This window comes from Protopterus annectens, chromosome 10.part0 (assembly GCF_019279795.1).
Source record: "Protopterus annectens isolate FY-2018-M chromosome 10.part0, PAN1.0, whole genome shotgun sequence".
NCBI classification, from domain to species: Eukaryota; Metazoa; Chordata; order Ceratodontiformes; family Protopteridae; genus Protopterus; species Protopterus annectens.
Window position 1 is genome coordinate 1,712,197,279 of NC_056744.1, and position 21,909 is coordinate 1,712,219,187.

The 21,909-nt window shown below is 42.5% G+C and overlaps 1 protein-coding gene across 1 annotated transcript in view; it reads left to right on the top strand.

Moving 5' to 3' along the window:
• The window catches only part of LOC122813947 (zinc finger protein 85-like), a 269,454-nt gene that overhangs the window by 37,805 nt on the left and 209,740 nt on the right, over nucleotides 1–21,909 (top strand). Inside the window, exon 3 of the mRNA XM_044086492.1 lies at nucleotides 2,015–2,329. Coding sequence (XP_043942427.1) covers nucleotides 2,015–2,329 — 315 coding nt within the window. The remainder of the gene's footprint in view (nucleotides 1–2,014; nucleotides 2,330–21,909) is intronic.

A 21,909-nucleotide genomic window follows, 5' to 3' on the forward strand; every position in this document is an offset into this window, starting at 1 on the left:
ATTACATAAACTATAGATGTTTCTGTGTTATTTTTGAAGATTGTAAAATTACTATTCTTAAAAGGCTTTTATAATACTTAAGAGCTTTTCTCCCTGGCCTTCTCTGAAAATGGGCACCTACCCCAGTCAGACATTTGCGAAAAATCAAATGTTAATAAATAGATCACGTCTGCCTGTGCTTTAAAGTTGAGAACCAGCACCATGGCATAGAGTAATAAAGTCCTAGCAGTAGTCCAGATGACCTGGGTTCGATTACCATCTCGGGCATCTTGAGACACTGATGGGGAGGAAGGGTGTTCATTGATGATGCTCAGTAAGCAAAAGTGAAGTGGATTGAGGGGAGTCGTCCTCTGATGAGGTCACTGAGCACAGGAGAGTGGGCTGGTAAAGAAAGTAGGGCATAAAAAAAATACCCCCCCAAATGGAATGTGGAATGCAGAGACCTCCCCCTTGTCTCTTTTAGGTTTCATGAGCAGCCCCAGCAAATTAGACCACTTATGCTGTGCTGATGAACTCTATAAAAAGGTTGAAACAGGCATATTCTCAGATAGTTGGGTTTGGCTTTGCTGGCCTGAATGTAACCGTTAAGACTTAAAAAGTAAAAAAAAGTCATGGACATTCAGAAGCTATGTAGTTGAAGCACTTGATGTCCTTAAGGGGTCATTTGCATGTATATCATGGGCCTCCGTTATAGGAGATTTAAGGTGACACACAATAAAGGCTCTAGCTTACCTTAGTTGTCCTAGTAGTTTTTACTACAAATATGAAAGGAAATGCAGGAAAAAACACTGAGATGGAATTTTTGCATAAAGAAATTGTACAGTGGCAAAAAACTACTTGCCTTTGATAGAAAGTATTTCAGGAGCTAAAACGGATTAGCAAAAATTTCAGGTGCTCCATCAGAAAGCATAAGATTACCTTCTTATTCTGTTTCCTAAGACACCAAAAAAAACATAAATCCTGAACTATATCAGAAAACGCAGATGTAACTCAGTATTTCTTATAGCTAGCATTTAATAGTACTATGTATTCAGAGCCTGAGGCCATTGCTAAAATCCTAGTTGACAAATTAATTTCCAGTTTTATCCCACATAATCACATCACCACTACCCACCAAACTACACCTCCTCCCAGAGTCTCTCTTAACTAGATCTTATCTGCATTGTCTAAAACTAAGAATATTGATTCCATTCTTTCAGGCAGTATATCTGGCTGCCAACTAGAAGTGCCAAATATAGCTTTGCTCAATCCTTTGTGAGGCTGTCCAGCCTTAGCCTGACCACTGGGAATGTATACGATGTTTGGAGACCTGAAATAAGGGTATCATTAAATAAGGCTGGGTCCTTTGATGTAAGGTCAGTATGGAACCATAAGTTGCACTAGTACCATCTGTAAAATCATGGATAAGCATATCATAATTGAACTTAAAAATAGAGGAAATCTTCAGTCCCTCAATCCAAATCATTTTAACTTTGTTAAAGCTAGACCCTTTCTCTCTTCAACCTGGTTCATTTGTTTTATAGGGTTACAAGGAAATTGGCCACTCTTCCATTCTGGACCTGGTTAAAGTCCTTCATACAGTCACTGATTTAGCTGTAATCAAAAAGCTTATCCATCTGTACATTAAACCCTATATTGCCCATGGGATAGCTCAGTGTCTGTCAGGTGAGACACAGACACCAAGGGTTGCTGGTACATCTTCCACATTAAGTAATGTTACTAGTGGTGTTCCACTTGGCTCTGCCTTAGGGTCCCCTTTCTGGTTTCCACTTTTCTTACATCAGTGACAGGTGATGTGAAATGGATATGGCTGAATGTTTGCTGGTAACTGGGCTGGGCTCAGTCTTGATGTCAGGTCTTTAGTGATGTTGACAAATGCCGTTGCCCCACGTTTGCACTAGTGGGATGGCCTCCTCTTATTATATCCTGTAAGAGAAATGCAAAAATGCAAAAAATATATAAATATATGTAATGTGCAGCCATTCATCTTATTTTTTTATTTCTTGTTTCTTAGGAAGATGCTTATAGTTTGCAACAATACATTAATCAAGAGTTTGCAAAACTACATCAGTTTCTCCATGAAAAGGAGCAGAAACTCATTCAGCAACTTAAGACAGAAGAAGAAAAAGCTCAGAATGAAATAGAAAAAAACCTTGACTACATCAAAAGTGATGTTATATCCACCAACATTACAGTGGTTGATGCCAGCTTGGATCTCAATAAATTAGTCGTAGAGACTCGAGATGAAAAGGAAGAAAACAATTTATGCATTAAAAATCATGTCATGGCCTTTCAGGAAACAGTACCTCATAACTCAGAAGTTGAAAAAGTAAGTATGTTTTCATTTTTGTTTTATTAGAAAGTGGAATTTGTGCTTTGCAGCTGATGTCTAGAAATGTTTAGGCTAATTACTGATCTATCAGCATTCTAAATTATGGAACAGTATGTGCTTAATTTTAAATTAATTTTATTTGCATTTAAATTCTCTGTATGGGCGTGTCAAAAACTTTGTACATATAAATGCATCTCTCCGTTTTATGCAGACATATGATTGAAAGTAGTGTATGCTATCAGTGACACATGATTTGCTTTTCTTTGTATACTGCAGATTACTCATCAAAGATTTACTAAATATTAAAATTGAAATTTAAGATTTACTAAATGTTTCATACCAGTTAGGCAGATCATAACTCACGGAAACACTTATCTATTTATTTTTTGGTTGTTGACTGGGAAAATGTCCTTATCGTGTTGCACTATTTATAACATGGAATCTCCTGCCAAAGGTAACCCAAATGTCCAGTCAGTATACCTAAGTCTTTACAGCCTCCTAATATCGAATGTCAGACATGTGCTCTCTGTGGAGGTGTAGGGCATAAAGGTGACGTAAGTATGCTCTATACCAGAACTTCTTTACCTCCAGTCTAAATGCCACAGTTGAATGTCTGTCCGAATACTCTTTGCTAAGCTGGTTTCTACTGAGCTATTTACTTATAAGTGCCACATTGTGGTTCCTTCTTTTTCTACCTTTTCTTGTGTACTTAAGGCTTATGTCATCCAGGAGGGGGAAATGCCAGTGTGGGAGGCAGCCTCCCCATAAATACTGTCAAGAGAAGTGTTTATTCTGCCTAGATGCATCACACAGTCATGCCCAATGTACCATTTGTCAGGCTTTTGTTCCCAAAATGCTTCACAGCTGTCTGTCCTCTTTATATATTTATCTTGAGAAACATTGCCTCAGAATTCAACAAATAAAATGAGCAAACAGAAACAAACTCCTAATACGTGATATAAATGCAATAAGGTAAAATATATTACTGTTTGTGGGTGAGAATCATACATATGGAGCATGCTACATATGGGCTATTACACCAGGATAAGCAATTAAAACCGTATGCATACACGTTTATTTATTTATTCCAGTTTGATGACCGGGGAGGACCACTGGGCTTGGGGAGCCCATTTTCATTGGAGGCCCGGGTGAAAAAAGCTCCACAATACATACAGAATGCAAGCCTGGTACAATACATGGTTTAGATACATGAACGATTACAAAAGTGAACGTAGTATAACAATCAACAAGTGACATTCAGCAAAGAAAGCAAACAATGACAATTTTATTTGGGAAAGAAAGATAGGCAAATAGCCTGGAGGCTAGAAATTATAGTTTAGATATTATTCTAACTATATTTGTGAGAGAGGTTAGCTAGGTAGAGCGGTTAGCCAGGAGTAAAAGCGGAGGAGAGCTTGGGGGGGTATGGGTGTGAAGAGTACAGTTACATTTCCTGTTTAGATAAAGGTAGGAATGTAGATGAGATTTAAAGTTTTCAAGGTTATTGCAGGTCCTCACAGATGGGGGGAGAGAGTTCCAGTTTTTAGCCAAGGAGAAGGATAGGAGAAGTTGACCAACAGCGCACTTGGGTTTTTGGACGGTGATTAGGTTTTGGTGAGTGGATTTAAGGGTTCATTGAGGGATATAAGGTTGTAGAATATTGGATAGTGAAGGACATCCAGTAGGTTGGAATAGTAATCTGTGGGCTGTGGTGATTTGGAGAAAGTCAAAATGGTTGGGGAGTTCAAGCCAATTTAAAGAAAGAAGGGAGAGAGTGTGACGAGAGGAGGATTTAGCTTCAGTAGCAAATCTGGAGATTTTATTGTAACAAGTTTCCAGTTTGGAGGTGAGTGTAGAGGATAAATTGGTAAGCAGTGGGGCGCAGTACAGTAGGGAGGGGAGGAGGAAGGAAGTGGCAAGAGTAAGTCTTGTGGCAGGAGAGAGAAAGCGGTTGTTTCTATATAGTAGACTGAGTTTTATATGGGTTTTTTTAATGTTTAGCTGGATGTGAGTGTTGAATTTTAGATGTTCATCAATAGTGACACCAAGAAGTTTGGCAGAGGGAACGACCTCTGTTATGGAGTTGTTATGGCTGGTGATTTGGAGAGAATTTTTACTGATAGGGAAGGATTTTGAAGGAGAGAATAGGATTTTAGCTTTATTGGCATTTAGAGCGAGGTGGTTATGGAGCATCCAGTTTTCGGTGGTTGAGAATGTGTACACTTTATTTTGGTACAGTGTATAACAGTGTTGATGGTTCTACTGAAACAAGTGCTCCTATGGGCTTAATCTTGAAATAGAAATGTAAGAAAAAGAAAGTATGCATAATTAAACAGCAAGTACTATTGCACTGCTGTAGAACACTCTGGTACTTTCTTCTGTTTTTTAAAAAGAAACATATGTTTTTTTTTAAAGAAACATCTTTATTAAGTTATCACTTATGACATAGGCAATCATACATTTATATAAATGAAAACAAACATATTGCTAGATTTTTAGTAGCAGCAAACATTATACATCACTTATAATCTATGCAGCCATTGTCAGTCAAACATTACATAGTTCATTCAAATCCTGCCTTTTTTTAAACCTAAGTACTCCTGCAAAACATTCTGCATAAATTGTTCTAACAATTTCCATTTTTTCTATGTAATTTGCTCCTACCCTTTTCTAAAGATCTCAGTTCCAGTTCTTTTACCTCTGTTACTATATTCACTACTTTTAGTACGGCTGGTTTAGACTTTGATTTCCATTTTCTAGTAATTGCTTTTTGGCAGCCACCATAATTAGACCCGCAAGACCTTAAAATGTCTAGGCAGTTCTGATTCAGCTTCATAGTTCAAAAAAAATCATTTCCTTAGTTACACCAATTTGCTCATCTTTCTACTATACCTGACAGCCTGGGAGGACGATTGACAGTCCACGATACTTTTCCAGGGATGGCCTTCATCTGTCTACCCTGGGCTTCAGGCTTCTGGCAAAGGCTTTTGCCTCCACCACAGTGTCTTTTTTAGGCAAAATCATGAGCACAAAATTACCAACACGAAAAATTCTTCTAAATGAAATTTAAAGGTCATGCTGCTAAATGTTAGAGTCTTAGCATGAAACTCCACTGATTACATGCATTCCTTGCCCTGGTGGATGCTGACATTTGTGCAGTCAATAAAACCTGGTTCAAAGCTGTGGAGAGCACACCAGTCTTACCAGTTTACTCATCCTACCATACTTTCAGACCCCAAATGGAGGGATACAAAGCCAAAGGAGGTAGAATTTCAATATTTATCAAAGACATACACACCACCAGGCTGGTCAAATGGTATGATGTACAGGAGACACTCCAAGTGCAGTTAACCATTGACAAAATGCCTGTGCAAATCATAGCTAGCTACAGAACCCCAGCCATAACTCAAGACACCCACTCCACCTATCTGGACTTGAATCCATCAAGATTTGACCTCTACTCTAATCCTGGGTGAATTTAACTACCCAACCATAGAGTGAAAGACCTATTCTAGCCCAAACATGAATGCCCAGAGATTCCTCGACTTTGTCAATGCCAGCACATTGGATCAACTGGTAGACACCCCTACTAGAGGTGTAAATATCCTGGACCTGCCCCTAACCAACATGAATAACCACTGTAGCACCCCTACAGTGTCATCCTCCTTGGTAAGATCCAACCATAAAGTGATCACTTTTGAAGTCACCATCTCCCCTGCCCCCCCCCCCCCCAAAGCTGGCTACAATCTCCTCAGAGCAGGTATAAGCAGCTTCACAGCCACCATCCCTTCAGTTGAAACTAGCGCTAATGTCCAAGCCTACACCAAAAAAACTATATGAGCACCTACATAGCTGTATGGACTCAGCAGTACCTAACAGGACCAAATCATCTTCCTTAAGGAAGAGTAAACCTGTCTGGTGGACACCAGGAATAAACAAACTCTGTAATAAAAGTAAAAAAAATGCTGTCCATGATCAAGCAGGAGCAGGTGACAAGCTGGTAGCAATCTCTCCTTTATCTGAACAAGCAAATAAGGTCACTAGTAACTCCTCTAAGGCTAACTTTGAGTTCCAATTGGCCACATCTACTGAGGACAATCACAAGGCCTTCTTCACATATGTCCACAATCTAAAAGGTAACACCCAAATCTGCTCTAAACTGGTGGTCTACAACACCACATACACAAGTGCCATAGATATAATTAACCTGCTGGCAGACAGGTTCAGTGAAAACTTCACCCATCAGTAAGCCAGGACATCCTCAGCACCTGCCCCCCCTCCCCTCATCACTAGGGAGCAGGTCATTAATGCCCTCTCAAAGTGATCTTTACAGGTATATTAATATAGCAATATTTGTTGAAAGTAATGCTTCATAGCTATAATATATACTGTACTAAAATAAACTGTATGTAAAAATAAGTAAATAAAACCTGGTGGCACTATAAACTTAGCAAACTGAATGTAAACCCTTTTGTTGTTAGATGAGCTAACAACTGGCTCACAAACCAGGCGCACACTATCAAAGTGGGTGACTCCACATCAGACCCGTTACCACTGAGGTGCCACAGGGGTCAGCGATAGCCCCCTACTGTTTGGTATATGCTTCTGAGAAGTTCAGGTCAAAACTAAGGGGTTGTGGCTGACCAAGTTTGCAGAGGACAGTAAACTAGGTGTAATTGTTGAATCCCCAAATTATGTCAGTATATTCCAGGAGGGTCTCACACAGACTAATGACTGGTGTATCGGTCATGGTCTCAAACTGAATGCAAAGAAATGCATCATCATTCACTTTGGCACAAACAATGTCCCTTCACACTATGAAATCAACAACAATATCCTAAATACACAAGAAGTGGAAAGGGACCCAGGATGACAAGCTGACTGCGCCCTTAACCTTGACCACCATGTATGTACAGTAGTAAGAAAAGCATTCTACATAGCACAGTTGATTAGTTAAGGCAGAAAAAGAAGTTATAACTCCCATTTACTAGGCATTTATCCGGTCCATAATTGAGTACATTGCCCCATTTGGCATGTACCGTACTAAGCACTTGCAGCAATTAGAGAGACCTCCAAGGTTTCAAACAAAGAATGTCAAGGGGCTTCTGCATGTGCCTTACACAGACCAACTAAGTCCCTGTCACTATAATCCATATCATATAAACTTCTTAAGGAAGACTTTAGCCTGACCTACAGACCAATCCAAGACCCAAACCTAATGAACTTGCTACACGTCTGTAAATCAAATGGGGCTAGGGCTACCCGTTCCAGGGACCTAAATATGGCCTAAATAAACTTAAATAGAACATGTTGGAGGGACAGATTTATCTCCAACTGATTGCCACATCTTTGGAACAGGCTACCAGTTCATGTGAAACAGAGCACCTCTATGACACAATTCAATAGGAACCTGAATGAGTGGATGGGGCACCATAAATTCTTACAGAGATAGAGTCCACAACCTTCCTGGTCATAGGCTGTGATCACAAATGCAATCTTGGGTACTGACTAGCATTTCTATGGTATTAAATTGAGATGAAATGGCTAGGCATAAAATAGCATAGTAATCTCCTATGATAATAGCGAGACCTAAATGTATAAAACGGTATGAAACAGTAGACTAGCGCTCTTTCTTTCTTTCTTTCTTTCTTTCTTCTAGTTACTCTGCTACAGTGTTACAAAGTTATGTCTGAAAAGTTGTTGCATTTTCATAGTGAAACATCATCCTGCAATGTGTCCAATTATGGCTGTAAAGGTTGCTACACGCTTTGCTATGTGGTCCAGGTTTAGGTCAAGTTGCCAAACAACCAGCACACAATGCTGCAAAGCAATGCAGCTGCTACAAGCTGACACTAATTGTTTTCATCACTGACCACCCAAAGCTTTGTATTTGCCTCCCACATTTCCAGCACACAGCACATACACAAAAATAGTTCAGCTTAACCCTTTGAAAATTTCTTCTAATGCAGTCAATATAATTGGCTTAATTTATTAAATTATACATTGTGTTTCTAAATGGGGACCTCTCTTTGTCCCTCTGATCCCCCTGGTGGTCAACAGCCAGACATAAACAATGTTTAAAAGAAGAGAAAAAAAGTTCCTTAAACTGTACAGCAACATGAAAATTCCTCAGAATAGGGATAGTATAAAAATATTACCAAGAAAACGAAAAGCAACGTAAGACCAATAAAGCAATCCATGACTGAAGATTGGCTTCTGAAGTAAAAGATAAACACAAATCCTTCTTTCCTTGCATAGTAAACTAAGAAATAACAGTCACCTGGTAAGATGAAATGCAAAAACATGCAGAAATGTAATCATAGTTTTCTCACTTATGCTGCTATGGATATACTGACACTGGTACACTACCCTAACAGTTACAGGCAAGAAGAATCTGAGGGTATTGCTACTCAATGCTAGAAGTCTAAACCTCAAAATGCACTCTCTCGAGGCACTCCTTAAAATGGAGACATCGACATCTGTGCAGTGACAGAGACCTGGTTCAAGGCTCCAGAAAGTACCCCTGCATTACCAGGCTATAATTCATACCACACCTTTCGGCCACCTAACCTGGACCGAAACACTAAAGGCGGAGGCGTGTCCATATTCATTAAGGATATCCACACCTCCAGGCTAGCTGCTCAGCATAATGCATCCGAGATTATCCAAGTGCAACTAACTCTGAGCAACACCACAATCCAAAGTGTAGCTTGCTACAGATCCCCCACCATGTCCCAGGATTCTCACGCCTCATTTCTTAATACACTGGAAAATATTAGGGTACAGCCTAACACCCTAATAATGGGCGATTTCAACTACCCTACAATTAACTGGGAAAACTACTCATGTATCAACTCTTGTGCTCAATGTTTTCTGGAATTCATAAATTCCAATGCCATGGATCAACTTATCCACACCCCCACCAGGGGCAGCAATATCCTAGACCTTGTTATTACCAACATGGGCAACTGGTGCTCCACACCAGAGGTCAATTCCTCGTTGGTCAGATCCGACCATAAACTAATCACCCTAGACATCCACATCCCTCCCCCACCCCCATTAGGGAAACCACAATAAAAAATTTCTCCAAAGCCAACTTCACGCTTCTTAAGACAGAAGTGGCAAACTTCATGATACCCATGCTGATGGACAATAGAGGTATGACTGCTGAATCCTACACAAATGCACTTTATAAGCACTTACATGAGTGCATGGATCATGCAATCCCTAACAGAACCAAGATGCTATCCTCCAAAAAAAGGAAGCTAATCTGGTGGTCCCCTGCCATAAACAAACTCTACAACAGAAGAAAGAAACTGTTGCAAAAAAGAGTAAAATCCCATGATTGGAGAAACTCCCTGGTCAGCTTCAGTAAGAAGCTGAGATCCCTCATAAAATCCTCCAAAGCTAGTTATGAAAACAAAATCGCCACTGACTCTAAAGACAACCACAAAGCATTCTATAGCTATGTCAAGAATCTCAATGGCAACACTCAGATCTGCTCTGAGTTAGAGCACATTGGCACTAAATATACAGAACCAACGTATATTGCCAACATTCTGGCAGATAGGGTCAGTGCTAACTTTACCCCTCTGTCATCCCCTAAAGTGCCCATCTCTATACCAGAAGAATGCAAAGTTCCTGTAATCATGGCTGCACAGCTAACTGTATTTAGAGCACAACCTAGAGCTGTTCACTGAATTTCCTGTTTGCACTTATTTTTAAAATCGTTTTTTCTCAAAACTTGCATTTTATCTGCCTTTGGCCTAGCACTCTTGTGTGGGGTCATTTACTGCACTGTTATAACTTGTTGATACTTGTGAACCTCTGCTATCTCTGAAAAAAACAAAAAAAATCTTGTTTTTTTCCCACTTTTCTGAGATTTAAAAAAGTTCAGTTACAGGCTTGCTGTTCTTGAACTCTAAGTTTCTTGGAGGCCATTTTTTGCTTGGGCTAAAGGGAAGTCTCTCTGTTGATCAGTGGCAGTGAAAAACATTGAGCAGCCTGCCTGCCCCTGTGGGAGTGGTTACTGACTTGAAACTGTAGTTTTATTGGCCATTTTGGGTCAATTCCAAACTCCTTCATCTTCCTCTCTTAAAACCCTCTTTTGCGCAGTTTTGCACGTTTTTGTGCATAGCGCAACAGCGGGCAGCACCGCCTAATTGGATTTAAACTATTCCTGGCTCCACAAAGTCTGCTCTTCACTTTTTCCCTTAGAACTGCTCTATCTCTCAATTTAAACACCATATTCTCATTCTAAGGCCCTTCACTGGTCTAATTAAATAATCCTACAAGTTAGCACTATTAAACCATAAGCACTACTTACTCTTATACTCTCTACGATTACCTTGTCCTCTATTGAGTTTCCCTATATTACTCTAGCATGTCCAAAGGTCAGTCAATGGTTTCCTCTCCAGTGCAGCTGGTGAATCTAGGAATTTTGAGGCAATGCTACAACTGTCTCATGTACACGGACAACCCTCTCCTCCTCCAAACAGATTCAAATATATGTGAGAGATGCAACTATTTAGTCAAACTGGAGGCGGAGCTCTCTCATCTCAAAACTGGTGTAACCAGTCAGGAGAAGGTAACCTCACACAACACAATTCCAGTATCACATAGTCCCACCACATCAGTGAACCAAACACATAAATACACAAAAACATACTCGGAGGCTCTAAATAAAAATCTACCTAAGCAACAGAGACCTCCAAAGCAGACATCCAAGCAAATGCTACCTCAAAACAAAACACGCACAACACATAGCCCACAAAGTCAGTGTGCCAAGCAGCCACAGCCCTTAAGGCTGAATAACACACCTGATACTCTTGTAATAGGTGACTCTATTGTCAGGCACACTGACGTCCCGCTCACCAGGCTGAATAAAGAGAAGGTCACGGTGAGCTGCCTGTCGGGTGCTAGAATCCACCACATAATGCAAGCACTCAGGTCACTCCAAAGCAATTACAAATATGACTCAGTCATTGTACATGCTGGTGTGAATGACCTGAGACGTACCTCCCTGGACTACATGAAAAGAGACATAGAGGAGCACTCTGATCATGTAGCCCAGGCTGGTATGACCCTGACCTTGAGCAGCATCTTACCCTCACCTAGAATGATGCCACAGTACAAAGACAAAATGATCGATTTTAGCAATTGGCTAAAATTTTGGTGTCATTCAAAGGGGATCCAATGTCTGTCAGCCTGGGATGACATGCTCGACAAGCCACGTTGCTTCTAGGGATGGCTTGCACCTGTCACCACTGGGCTTTCGGATATTGGCAAAGGCTCTTGCCACCCCCATAGTGCCTTTTTTAGGCAAGGCTCAAAAGTCAAACCCGCCCACATAGACAGCACAAGGAACAAGAAACTAAGGGTAATGCTGCTTAACGCCAGAAGTCTTAACCTCAAGATGCATGCACTCGAAGCTCTCCTCAGTATGGAGAACATCGATATCTGTGCAGTGACAGAAACCTGGTTCAAGGCTCCAGAGAGCACCCCAGCACTACCAGGCTATACCTCATATCATGCTTTTCGGCCACAAAACCCGGACCGAACCACAAAAGGAGGGGGAGTTTCCATATTTATCAAGGATATCCACACCTCCAGGTTAGTGGCATTGCATGAAGTATCGGAGACCATCCATGTGCAACTAACAGTGGGCAAGACTGCTTTTCAGTTTATAGCATCCTACAGACCACCCTCTCAAAGTCAGGAATCCCACTCGGTTTTCCTGAAAACATTGGAGAACATGAAGATCTCTCCGAACACCATTTGCTAATTTAAGTTTTGCTTAAAAGTTAAATTACAGGCTAATACACTCAAGTGTACTAGCTTTTGATAGCAATTAGTCAAAAATTATAGCATTTATTGTGTTTTCTGCCTTTCTGTAAAAAAATCTTGAAAAAAAACAAAAAAAATCTTTGTTTTTCCATACTTTCCTAGCTAGTGTTCCAGAGACCAGATTTTGCTGATCCCTGGGCTTTGTCTTGGTTCCTGTGTTTCTCCATTTTCCTTGTTTGGTCAGGGGGAAGTTTCTTTACTCACCAGTGAGAGTGGGGAGTACTGAGCTGCCTGTTTGTCCTTAGAGGAGTGGTTTAAGGCAGTAACTTGTAGTTTATTGGCCATTTTGGGTCATTTCCTGTCTTTTCCAGCCCCCTGCTATAAAGCGCGCTTTGGCGGGCTTTTCCAGCTATTGAGAACTCAGCACAGCTCCTCGTGGTGGCCAGCAGTGTTCCTGTAGCAGCAGAGACCAGAAAAGACTACCTTTCCAGATTTTAAGTATTTTTCTTGGCTTTTTCGACCTTTTGAAACTTTTGACCACTGTTTTTGCTTGTTTTATCAAAGTTTGCACTGTTTTTACTGTCTTTATAAGCTCAAACTGTTTACTGCACTTGCTAATTTAAGTTTTGCTTAAAAGTTAAATTACAGGCTAATACACTCAAGTGTAATAGCTGTTGATAGCAATTAGTCGAAAATTATAGCATTTATTGTGTTTTCTGCCTTTCTGTAAAAAAAAATCTTGAAAAAAACAAAAAAAATCTTTGTTTTCCATACTTTCCTAGCTAGTGTTCCAGAGACCAGATTTTGCTGATCCCTGGGCTTTGTCTTGGTTCCTGTGTTTCTCCATTTTCCTTGTTTGGTCAGGGGGAAGTTTCTTTACTCACCAGTGAGAGTGGGGAGTACTGAGCTGCCTGTTTGTCCTTAGAGGAGTGGTTTAAGGCAGTAACTTGTAGTTTATTGGCCATTTTGGGTCATTTCCTGTCTTTTCCAGCCCCCTGCTATAAAGCGCACTTTGGCGGGCTTTTCCAGCTATTGAGAACTCAGCACAGCTCCTCGTGGTGGCCAGCAGTGTTCCTGTAGCAGCAGAGACCAGAAAAGACTACCTTTCCAGATTTTAAGTATTTTTCTTGGCTTTTTCGACCTTTTGAAACTTTCGACCTCTGTTTTTGCTTGTTTTATCGAAGTTTGTACTGTTTTTACTGTCTTTATAAGCTCAAACTGTTTATTGCACTTGCTAATTTAAGTTTTGCTTAAAAGTTAAATTACAGGCTAATACACTCAAGTGTAATAGCTGTTGATAGCAATTAGTCGAAAATTATAGCATTTATTGTGTTTTCTGCCTTTCTGTAAAAAAAAATCTTGGAAAAAAAAACAAAAAAAATCTTTGTTTTCCATACTTTCCTAGCTAGTGTTCCAGAGACCAGATTTTGCTGATCCCTGGGCTTTGTCTTGGTTCCTGTGTTTCTCCATTTTCCTTGTTTGGTCAGGGGGAAGTTTCTTTACTCACCAGTGAGAGTGGGGAGTGCTGAACTGCCTGTTTGTCCTTAGAGGAGTGGTTTAAGGCAGTAACTTGTAGTTTATTGGCCATTTTGGGTCATTTCCTGTCTTTTCCAGCCCCCAGCTATAAAGCGCACTTTGGCGGGCTTTTCCAGCTATTGAGAACTCAGCACAGCTCCTCGTGGTGGCCAGCAGTGTTCCTGTAGCAGCAGAGACCAGAAAAGACTACCTTTCCAGATTTTAAGTATTTTTCTTGGCTTTTTCGACCTTTTGAAACTTTCGACCACTGTTTTTGCTTGTTTTATCGAAGTTTGCACTGTTTTTACTGTCTTTATAAGCTCAAACTGTTTAGTGCACTTGCTAATTTAAGTTTTGCTTAAAAGTTAAATTACAGGCTAATACACTCAAGTGTAATAGCTGTTGATAGCAATTAGTTGAAAATTATAGCATTTATTGTGTTTTCTGCCTTTCTGTAAAAAAAAAATCTTGAAAAAAACAAAAAAATCTTTGTTTTCCATACTTTCCTAGCTAGTGTTCCAGAGACCAGATTTTGCTGATCCCTGGGCTTTGTCTTGGTTCCTGTGTTTCTCCATTTTCCTTGTTTGGTCAGGGGGAAGTTTCTTTACTCACCAGTGAGAGTGGGGAGTACTGAGCTGCCTGTTTGTTCTTAGAGGAGTGGTTTAAGGCAGTAACTTGTAGTTTATTGGCCATTTTGGGTCATTTCCTGTCTTTTCCAGCCCCCTGCTATAAAGCGCGCTTTAGCGCGGAGCTGCCACCGTTGCACACCAGGTCAGCGGCGGTTAATCAGGTTTAAACTATTCGGGCTACCTAAAGTCCACTCTTCAAATTTTCCCTTAAAACTACCTTCCTCGAACTATACTACTGATCTAATCAGCGTATCCTATAACTAAAAAGCTTATCTGTACTTGACTCCAAAGTAGACTATTCTCTATCTGTAAAGCCCAGCACTTGCTCCTACAGTACTTACAACCTTGATACAGCACTCTTGTTATAGATAGCACCCCAAAAAGGCAAACCCCATTTCTTGGTCACCCACATCCCCCGAAACCTTTTTTAAGTTTTTTTTGTCTATTCCTTCTAGCATGTCGAGGGATCAGTTGGTAATGTCCTCTCCTGCTCAGCTGGTGAACCTGGGAATATTGAGGCAATGTTACAATTGCCTCATTTACACAGACAACCCTCTCCTCCTCCCACAAAACACAAATACATGCGAGAGATGCAACTATACGGCCAAACTGGAGGCTGAGCTCTCTCAACACAGGACTGGCAAGGCCAGACAGGAGGAGAAGGTAACCACACACACTATAGACCCAGTCTCACATAGTACCATCACAACCTCAAATCATACACATAAACACAAAAAGACATACTCGGAGGCTCTGATGAAAAATCTACCAAAACAGCAGAGGCCACCAAAGCAGACACCCAAACAACTACCACCTCAGAACACAACACCTGCAACACATAGACCACACAGTCAGAGTGTCAAGCAGTCACAGCCCATAAGGCCAAACACAATGCCAGACGCACTAGTCATTGGTGACTCCATAGTCAGACACACTGACGTCCCACTCACCAGACTGAGTAAGGAGAAGGTCACAGTAAGCTGCCTGTCGGGCGCTAGAATCCGCCACATAACGCAAGCACTCAGGTCTCTCAACAGCAGGTACAAGTACGACTCAGTCATTGTCCACGCTGGTGTAAACGACCTGAGACGTACCTCCTTGGACTACATGAAAAGAGACATTGAGGAGCTCTCTGATTATGTAGCCCAAGCAGGTATGACCCTGACCTTGAGCAGTATCCTACCTTCACCAAGAGTGATGCCACAATACAGAGATAAGATGATCAGCTTTAACAATTGGCTTAAACTCTGGTGTCATTCAAAGGGGATCCAATGTCTGTCTGCCTGGGATGACATGCTGGACAAGCCACGCTGCTTCCAAGGGGCGGCTTGCACATGTCACCCTGGGATTCTGGATTTTGGCAAAGGCTCTTGCCACCCCATAGTGCCTTTTTTAGGCAAGGCTCAAATTCTAAACCTACCACCCTAGAACACAATAAAGAAAAAAAACTAAGGGTAATGCTGCTCAATGCCATAAGTCTCAACCTCAAGATGCACGCACTCGAGGCCCTTCTCAGTATGGAGAACATCGATGTCTGTGCTGTGACAGAAGCCTGGTTCAAGGCTCCTGAGAGCACCCCAGCACTATCAGGTTTTACCTCATATCATGCGTTCCGGCCCCAAAATCCGGACAATACCAAGAAAGGAGGGGGGATATCCATATTCATCAAGGACACCCACACCTCAAGATTGGTGGCAACGCACGATGCATCGGAGACCATCCAGGTGCAATTAACCATAGGCAAGACTGCTCTGCAATTTGTAGCATGTTACAGGCCACCCTCGCAAACTCAGGAACCTCACATGGCTTTCCTGAAAACACTGGAGGGGATAACTGTATCTCCAAACACCATCATACTAGGTGACTTCAACTACCCTAATATAGACTGGGAACACTACTCAAGCCCAAACACTCTAGCCCAAAAGTTCCTGGAATTCATAAACTCAAATGCCATGGAACAACTAGTCACCATCCCCACAAGAGGAGAAAACATACTTGATCTCATCATCACGAACATGGGAGCACAATGTTCAACACCGGAAGTATACCCCTCACTGGTGAGATCAGATCACAAACTAATCTCGCTGGAGGTCCTCATCCCGCCCCCACCTGAAATAAAAAAGACCACAGTAAAGAACTTCTCGAAAGCCGACTTCACACTTCTAAAGACTAGTGTGGTCTCCTTTAAGGCCCCCGAGCCGGCGGGAAACATTACTCAAGCCGCTGAATCACTTACAAATGCCTTCTACCAGCACCTGCAGTGCTGCATGGATCAGGCAATCCCAAGCAAAACAAAGACTCTTTGTACCAAAGGCAAGCGTCCAGTCTGGTGGACCCCAACCATAAATAAACTCTACAACAAAAGGAGGAAGCTACTACAAGATAGAGCAAAATCCTTAAAAGGTAAGACACCGCTGATCACTATAAGTAAAAAGCTAAGAGCTCTCATCAAATCATCCAAAGCTAATTTTGAGAGAAAAATAGCTAAGGACTCAAAAGACAATCATAAGGCATTCTTTAGCTATGTTAGAAACCTGGGAGGAAACTCGGAGGAAACTCCCAGATATGCTCAGAATTAGTTCAAAATGATGTGAAGATTACTGATCCTACAGACATTGCCAACATACTGGCTGACAGGTTCAGTGCAAACTCCCAAAAGGAGAGATATCTATACCAAATGATTGTAGCCCCCCAAACATCTCTAATGCCCAGGTGAGAACTGCTCTCTCCAAGGCAAAAAACACAGCATCCATGGGACCTGATGGTGTCCCCGGCTGTGTGCTCCACTAACTCAACGAGGAATTAAACCCGCAGTTAGGACAGCTGTTTAATCTTAGTCTCACCTCCGGATCACTCCAGGAGTGGCGCTGGCGACTGTGGTCCCACTTCACAAAGGCGGTGCCTCCACAGACCCTGGAAATTACCGTCCCATTAGCTTGACAAGCCTTATCTGCAAAGCCATGGAGAGGATCATAATGGATCTCATAAATAAAGACATAGGGAATTTGCAGACTTTGGATCCAACCCAGTTTGGCTTTGTCAAATGCAGATCATGCCTTTTAAACTTGGTTGACTTTTTCGAGACAGTCACCAAGGCCATTGATGAGGGAAAGGCAGTCCATACAGCCTACCTCGACCTGGCGAAGGCCTTCGATACAATACCCCACTCGGGTATCATTGAAAAACTCATCAGCTTAAAAGTAAACCCATACATCACAAGATGGGTTGCAAACTGGCTGAGTGACAGAACCCACAGGGTCAGAGTTGCTGGCGCCATGTCAGACTCAAAGCTTGTCACAAGTGGTGTCCCACAGGGCTCAGTCCTGGGCCCACTCTTGTTTGGCATCTACTTTTCTGAAGTACAAGCAAACACAGGAGGGTTATGGCTGACAAAGTTTGCAGATGACTGCAAACTGGCGCCGGTCGAAAACACATCTGACACAGATATCCTTCAGAAGGGTCTCACAGAAGCGGATAACTGGTGCCAGAGCCATGGCCTAAAGTTAAATGCCAAGAAATGCATAGTCATACCCTTCGGGAAAAACAAGGTTACCCTAGCTACCATATAGGTGGCAATCCACTGAGCACAGAAGAAGTTATCAGGGACCTGGGGACCCAGGTTGACAGTAGCCTTTCATTCGACACTCATATTGCTAAAGTAGTTAGGAAGACCTTCTACATTGCCCACCTTATCATGAAGGGATTCACATCTAGATCAAGGGAGGTCATAGTCTCCCTATACTCATCACTCATCAGACCAATGATTGAGTACAATGCCCCATTCGGAATGTATCTGACCCGACACTTGCAGCAGCTGGAGAGGCCACAAAAGTTCCTCACCAAAAGGATAAAGGGTCTCAAAAATCTGTCTTATGCTGCCCAACTGAAAGAACTCCAGCTCTATTCAGTTGCCTACCGCTTGCTCAGAGGTGACCTGTGCCTGACATACAAGGCCATGTCAAACCCAGATTTGATGAACATACTTCACCTCAAAAAAATCTAGATCCCTCAGAGCCACAAGGGCAGGAGACTTAAACCTCGACACGGTTATTAATAGGACATGCTGGAGGGATAGATTCATCACCCAAAGACTCCCTATGCTGTGGAACAAAATCCCGGTATATGTGAGGCAGAGCACCTCGCTGGCCTTGTTCAAGAGGAATCTTGACCAATGGATGGGAGATCGCAGATACACCCCAGGGATTACCTCAGTGTCACTGCTCGACAGAGGCACAGCAAAATAATGGGCATAGTTTCTCCAAACTAAAGGGGTGGCGTAAGCCACAAAACTATGGGCTAGGCTTGTAAATGCCCTCGGGCAGATAGCCTAGTATGAACCTATGAACCTATGAACCTATTGAGCGACTTCAACTACCCAAGCATTGACTGGGAGCACTACTCAAGCCCCAGCACCTTAGCCCAAAGGTTCCTGGAAATTATAAACTCAAATGCTATGGAACAACTAGTCACCACTCCCACAAGAGGGGACAACATACTAGACCTGATCATTACCAAAATGGGGACTCTATGCTCCACACCAGAAGTATATCCCTCATTGGTAAGATCAGACCATAAATTAATTTCACTGGATGTCCACATCCCGACCCCACCCCCAGCCCAGAAAACCACAGTGACAAACTTCTCAAAAGCGAACTTCTCAGTTCTCAAAACCGAAGTGGAATCCTTCAAGGCCACAGGGCCAGTGGAAACTATGGCCCAAACTGCAGAATCCTATATAAACGCATTCTACGGACATCTCCAGGAATGCATGGATCATGCTATCCCAAACAAAACCAAGACCCAATCATCCAAAGGCAGGCGTCCAGTCTGGTCGACTCCTGCCATAAATAAACTGTACAACAGAAGGAGGAAGCTACTGCATGATAGAGCAAAATCCTTAATAGGGAAGGCATCTCTGATCAATACTAGCAAAAAATTATGATCCCTCATAAAATCCTCCAAGGCCAGCTTCGAGAGAAAAATTGCACAGGACACCAAAGACAATCATAAGGCTTTTTTCAGTTATGTTAGGAACCTGGGATGCAACTCCAAGACTTGTTCTGAGTTGATTCTAACGACAAAAAATACACTGAACCCACAGACATCACCAATATCCTGGCAGACAGGTTCAGTGCAAACTTCTCCACCCCCTCCCTCCCAAAAGAGCAAGTATCTATCCCAGCAGAGGGCTGTCTCCCAAACATCTCTGATGCTCAGGTGAAGGCTGCCCTCTCCAAAGCAAAAAACACTGCTTCCATGGGACCAGATGACATCCCAGGTTGTGTCCTACATGAACTCCTAGAGGAACTAATCCCTCAAATAAAACAGCTATACAATCTCAGCCTCACTACAGGATATGTGCCCACAGAATGGCGTACAGCAACAGTGGTCCCACTCCACAAAGGTGGATCCTCTACGGACCCTGGAAACTATCGCCCCATAAGCCTGACTAGCTTAGTCTGCAAGGCTATGGAGAGGCTCATCATGGAGCTCATAAACAAAGAGATTGGGGACCTACAGACACTAGGTCCTACCCAGTTCGGCTTTGTCAAGGGCAGATCCTGCCTTTTGAACCTGGTTGACTTCTTCGAAACAGTCACCAAAGCCATAGATGAAGGGAAGGTAGTCCACACAGCCTATCTGGATCTTGCAAAGGCATTTGACACAATACCCCACTCGGGCATCATAGATAAGCTATCCAGCTAAATATAAACCCCTATGTCACAAGATGGGTCGCAAACTGGCTCAAAGACAGAACCCACAGAGTGAGAGTTGCTGGAGCCATGTCCGACTCGAAACCGGTCACAAGTGGCATCCCACAGGGTTCTGTCCTGGAACCACTCTTGTTCGGTATATAGTTTTCCGAGGTACAGGCAAACGTGGGAGGACTATGGCTCACCACGTTTGCAGACGACTGCAAACTGGGCGCCATAATCGACTCTCCAGCTGACACAAACATCCTTCAAAAAGGTCTCACAGAGACAGGTAACTAGTGCTAGCACCATGGTTTAAAGCTAAATGCCAAAAAATGTATAGTCGAACCCTTTGGCAAAAACAATGTGCCCACAAATTACCACATAGGCGGAAACCCATTAAGTACAGAGAAAGTTATTAGGGACCTGGGGACCCAAGTTGAGAGCAATCTCTCCTTTGAAAACCACATTGCCAAAGTGGTTAGAAAGACCTTCTACATAGCCCACCTCATCATGAAGGGTTTCACATCTAGATCAAGAGAGGTAATCGTGCCCCTTTATTCATCCCTCATCAGGCCCATCATAGAATACAATGCCCCTTTTGGGATGTACCTTACCCGACACCTGCAGCAATTAGAAAGACCCCAAAAGTATCTCACCAAGAGGATCAAGGGTCTCAAACAGATGCCATATGCTGCTCAGTTAAAAAAACTCCAGCTCTACTCAGTTGCATACTGCCTACTTCGAGGCGATCTATGCCTGACATACAAAGCTATGTCAAATCCAGAATTAATGGACATGCTCCACCTCAGTAAATCTAAATCCCTTAGAGCCACATGCTCGAGGGACTTGAACCTCAGCACAGAAATAAATAGAACTTGCTGGAGGGACAGGTTCATAACCCAGAGGCTCCCTTCGCTCTGGAATAGAATTCCAGTTCATGTGAGGCAGAGCATCTCACTAAATCTCTTCAAGAAGAATCTCGATAGGTGGATGGGGGATCGTAGGTTTGTCCCAGGGATTACTCCCATGTCACTATTAGACAGAGGCACAGTAAACTAAACCTTAAAAAGGGCACAGTATACTCAAATCAAGGAGTGGCATAAGCCATACAGAATCGGGCTAGGCTTATAATTACCCCAGGGCAGATAGCCTGTAAACTAAACCTTAAAAAGGGCACAGTATACTCAAATCAAGGGGTGGCGTAAGCCATACAGAATCGGGCTAGGCTTATAATTACCCCAGGGCAGATAGCCTAGTATGAACCTATAAAAAACACACTATCCAAAGCCAAGAACACAGCATCCATGGGACCTGACGACATCCCAGGCTGTGTTTTACATGAACTACAGAACGAACTGGCACCCCACCTACGTACCATGTTCAGTCATAGCCTCACCTCAGGCTATGTGCCCACTGAATGGCGCACAGTGACAGTTATCCCACTCCACAAAGGGGGAGCCACCACAGACCCTGGAAACTACCACCCCATTAGCCTAACGAGCCTGGTCTGCAAGGCTATGGAGCGTATCATCATGGAACTTATAAACAATGACATTGGTAATCGCCAAACTCAGGACCCCACCCAGTTCGGGTTTGTAAAAAGGCAGATCATATCTCCTAAACCTGATAGACTTCTTTGAAGCAGTCACCAAAGCCGTAGATGAGGGTAAGGTGGCCTATCTAGATCTCGCCAAGGCTTTTGACACCATCCCCCACTCTGGAATTATAGATAAACTCACAAAACTAGGTGTAAATCCCTATGTTACAAGATGGGTTGCCAACTGGCTCACTGATAGAACCCAGACTGTGAAAGTAGCAGACTCTAAATCCAGCTTCAGACCAGTAATAAGTGGAGTACCACAGGGTTCAGTCCTGGGTCCTCTCCTGTTTGCTATCTACTTCTCTGAAGTACAGGCCAACACAGAAGGTCTTTGGCTAACGAAGTTCGCAG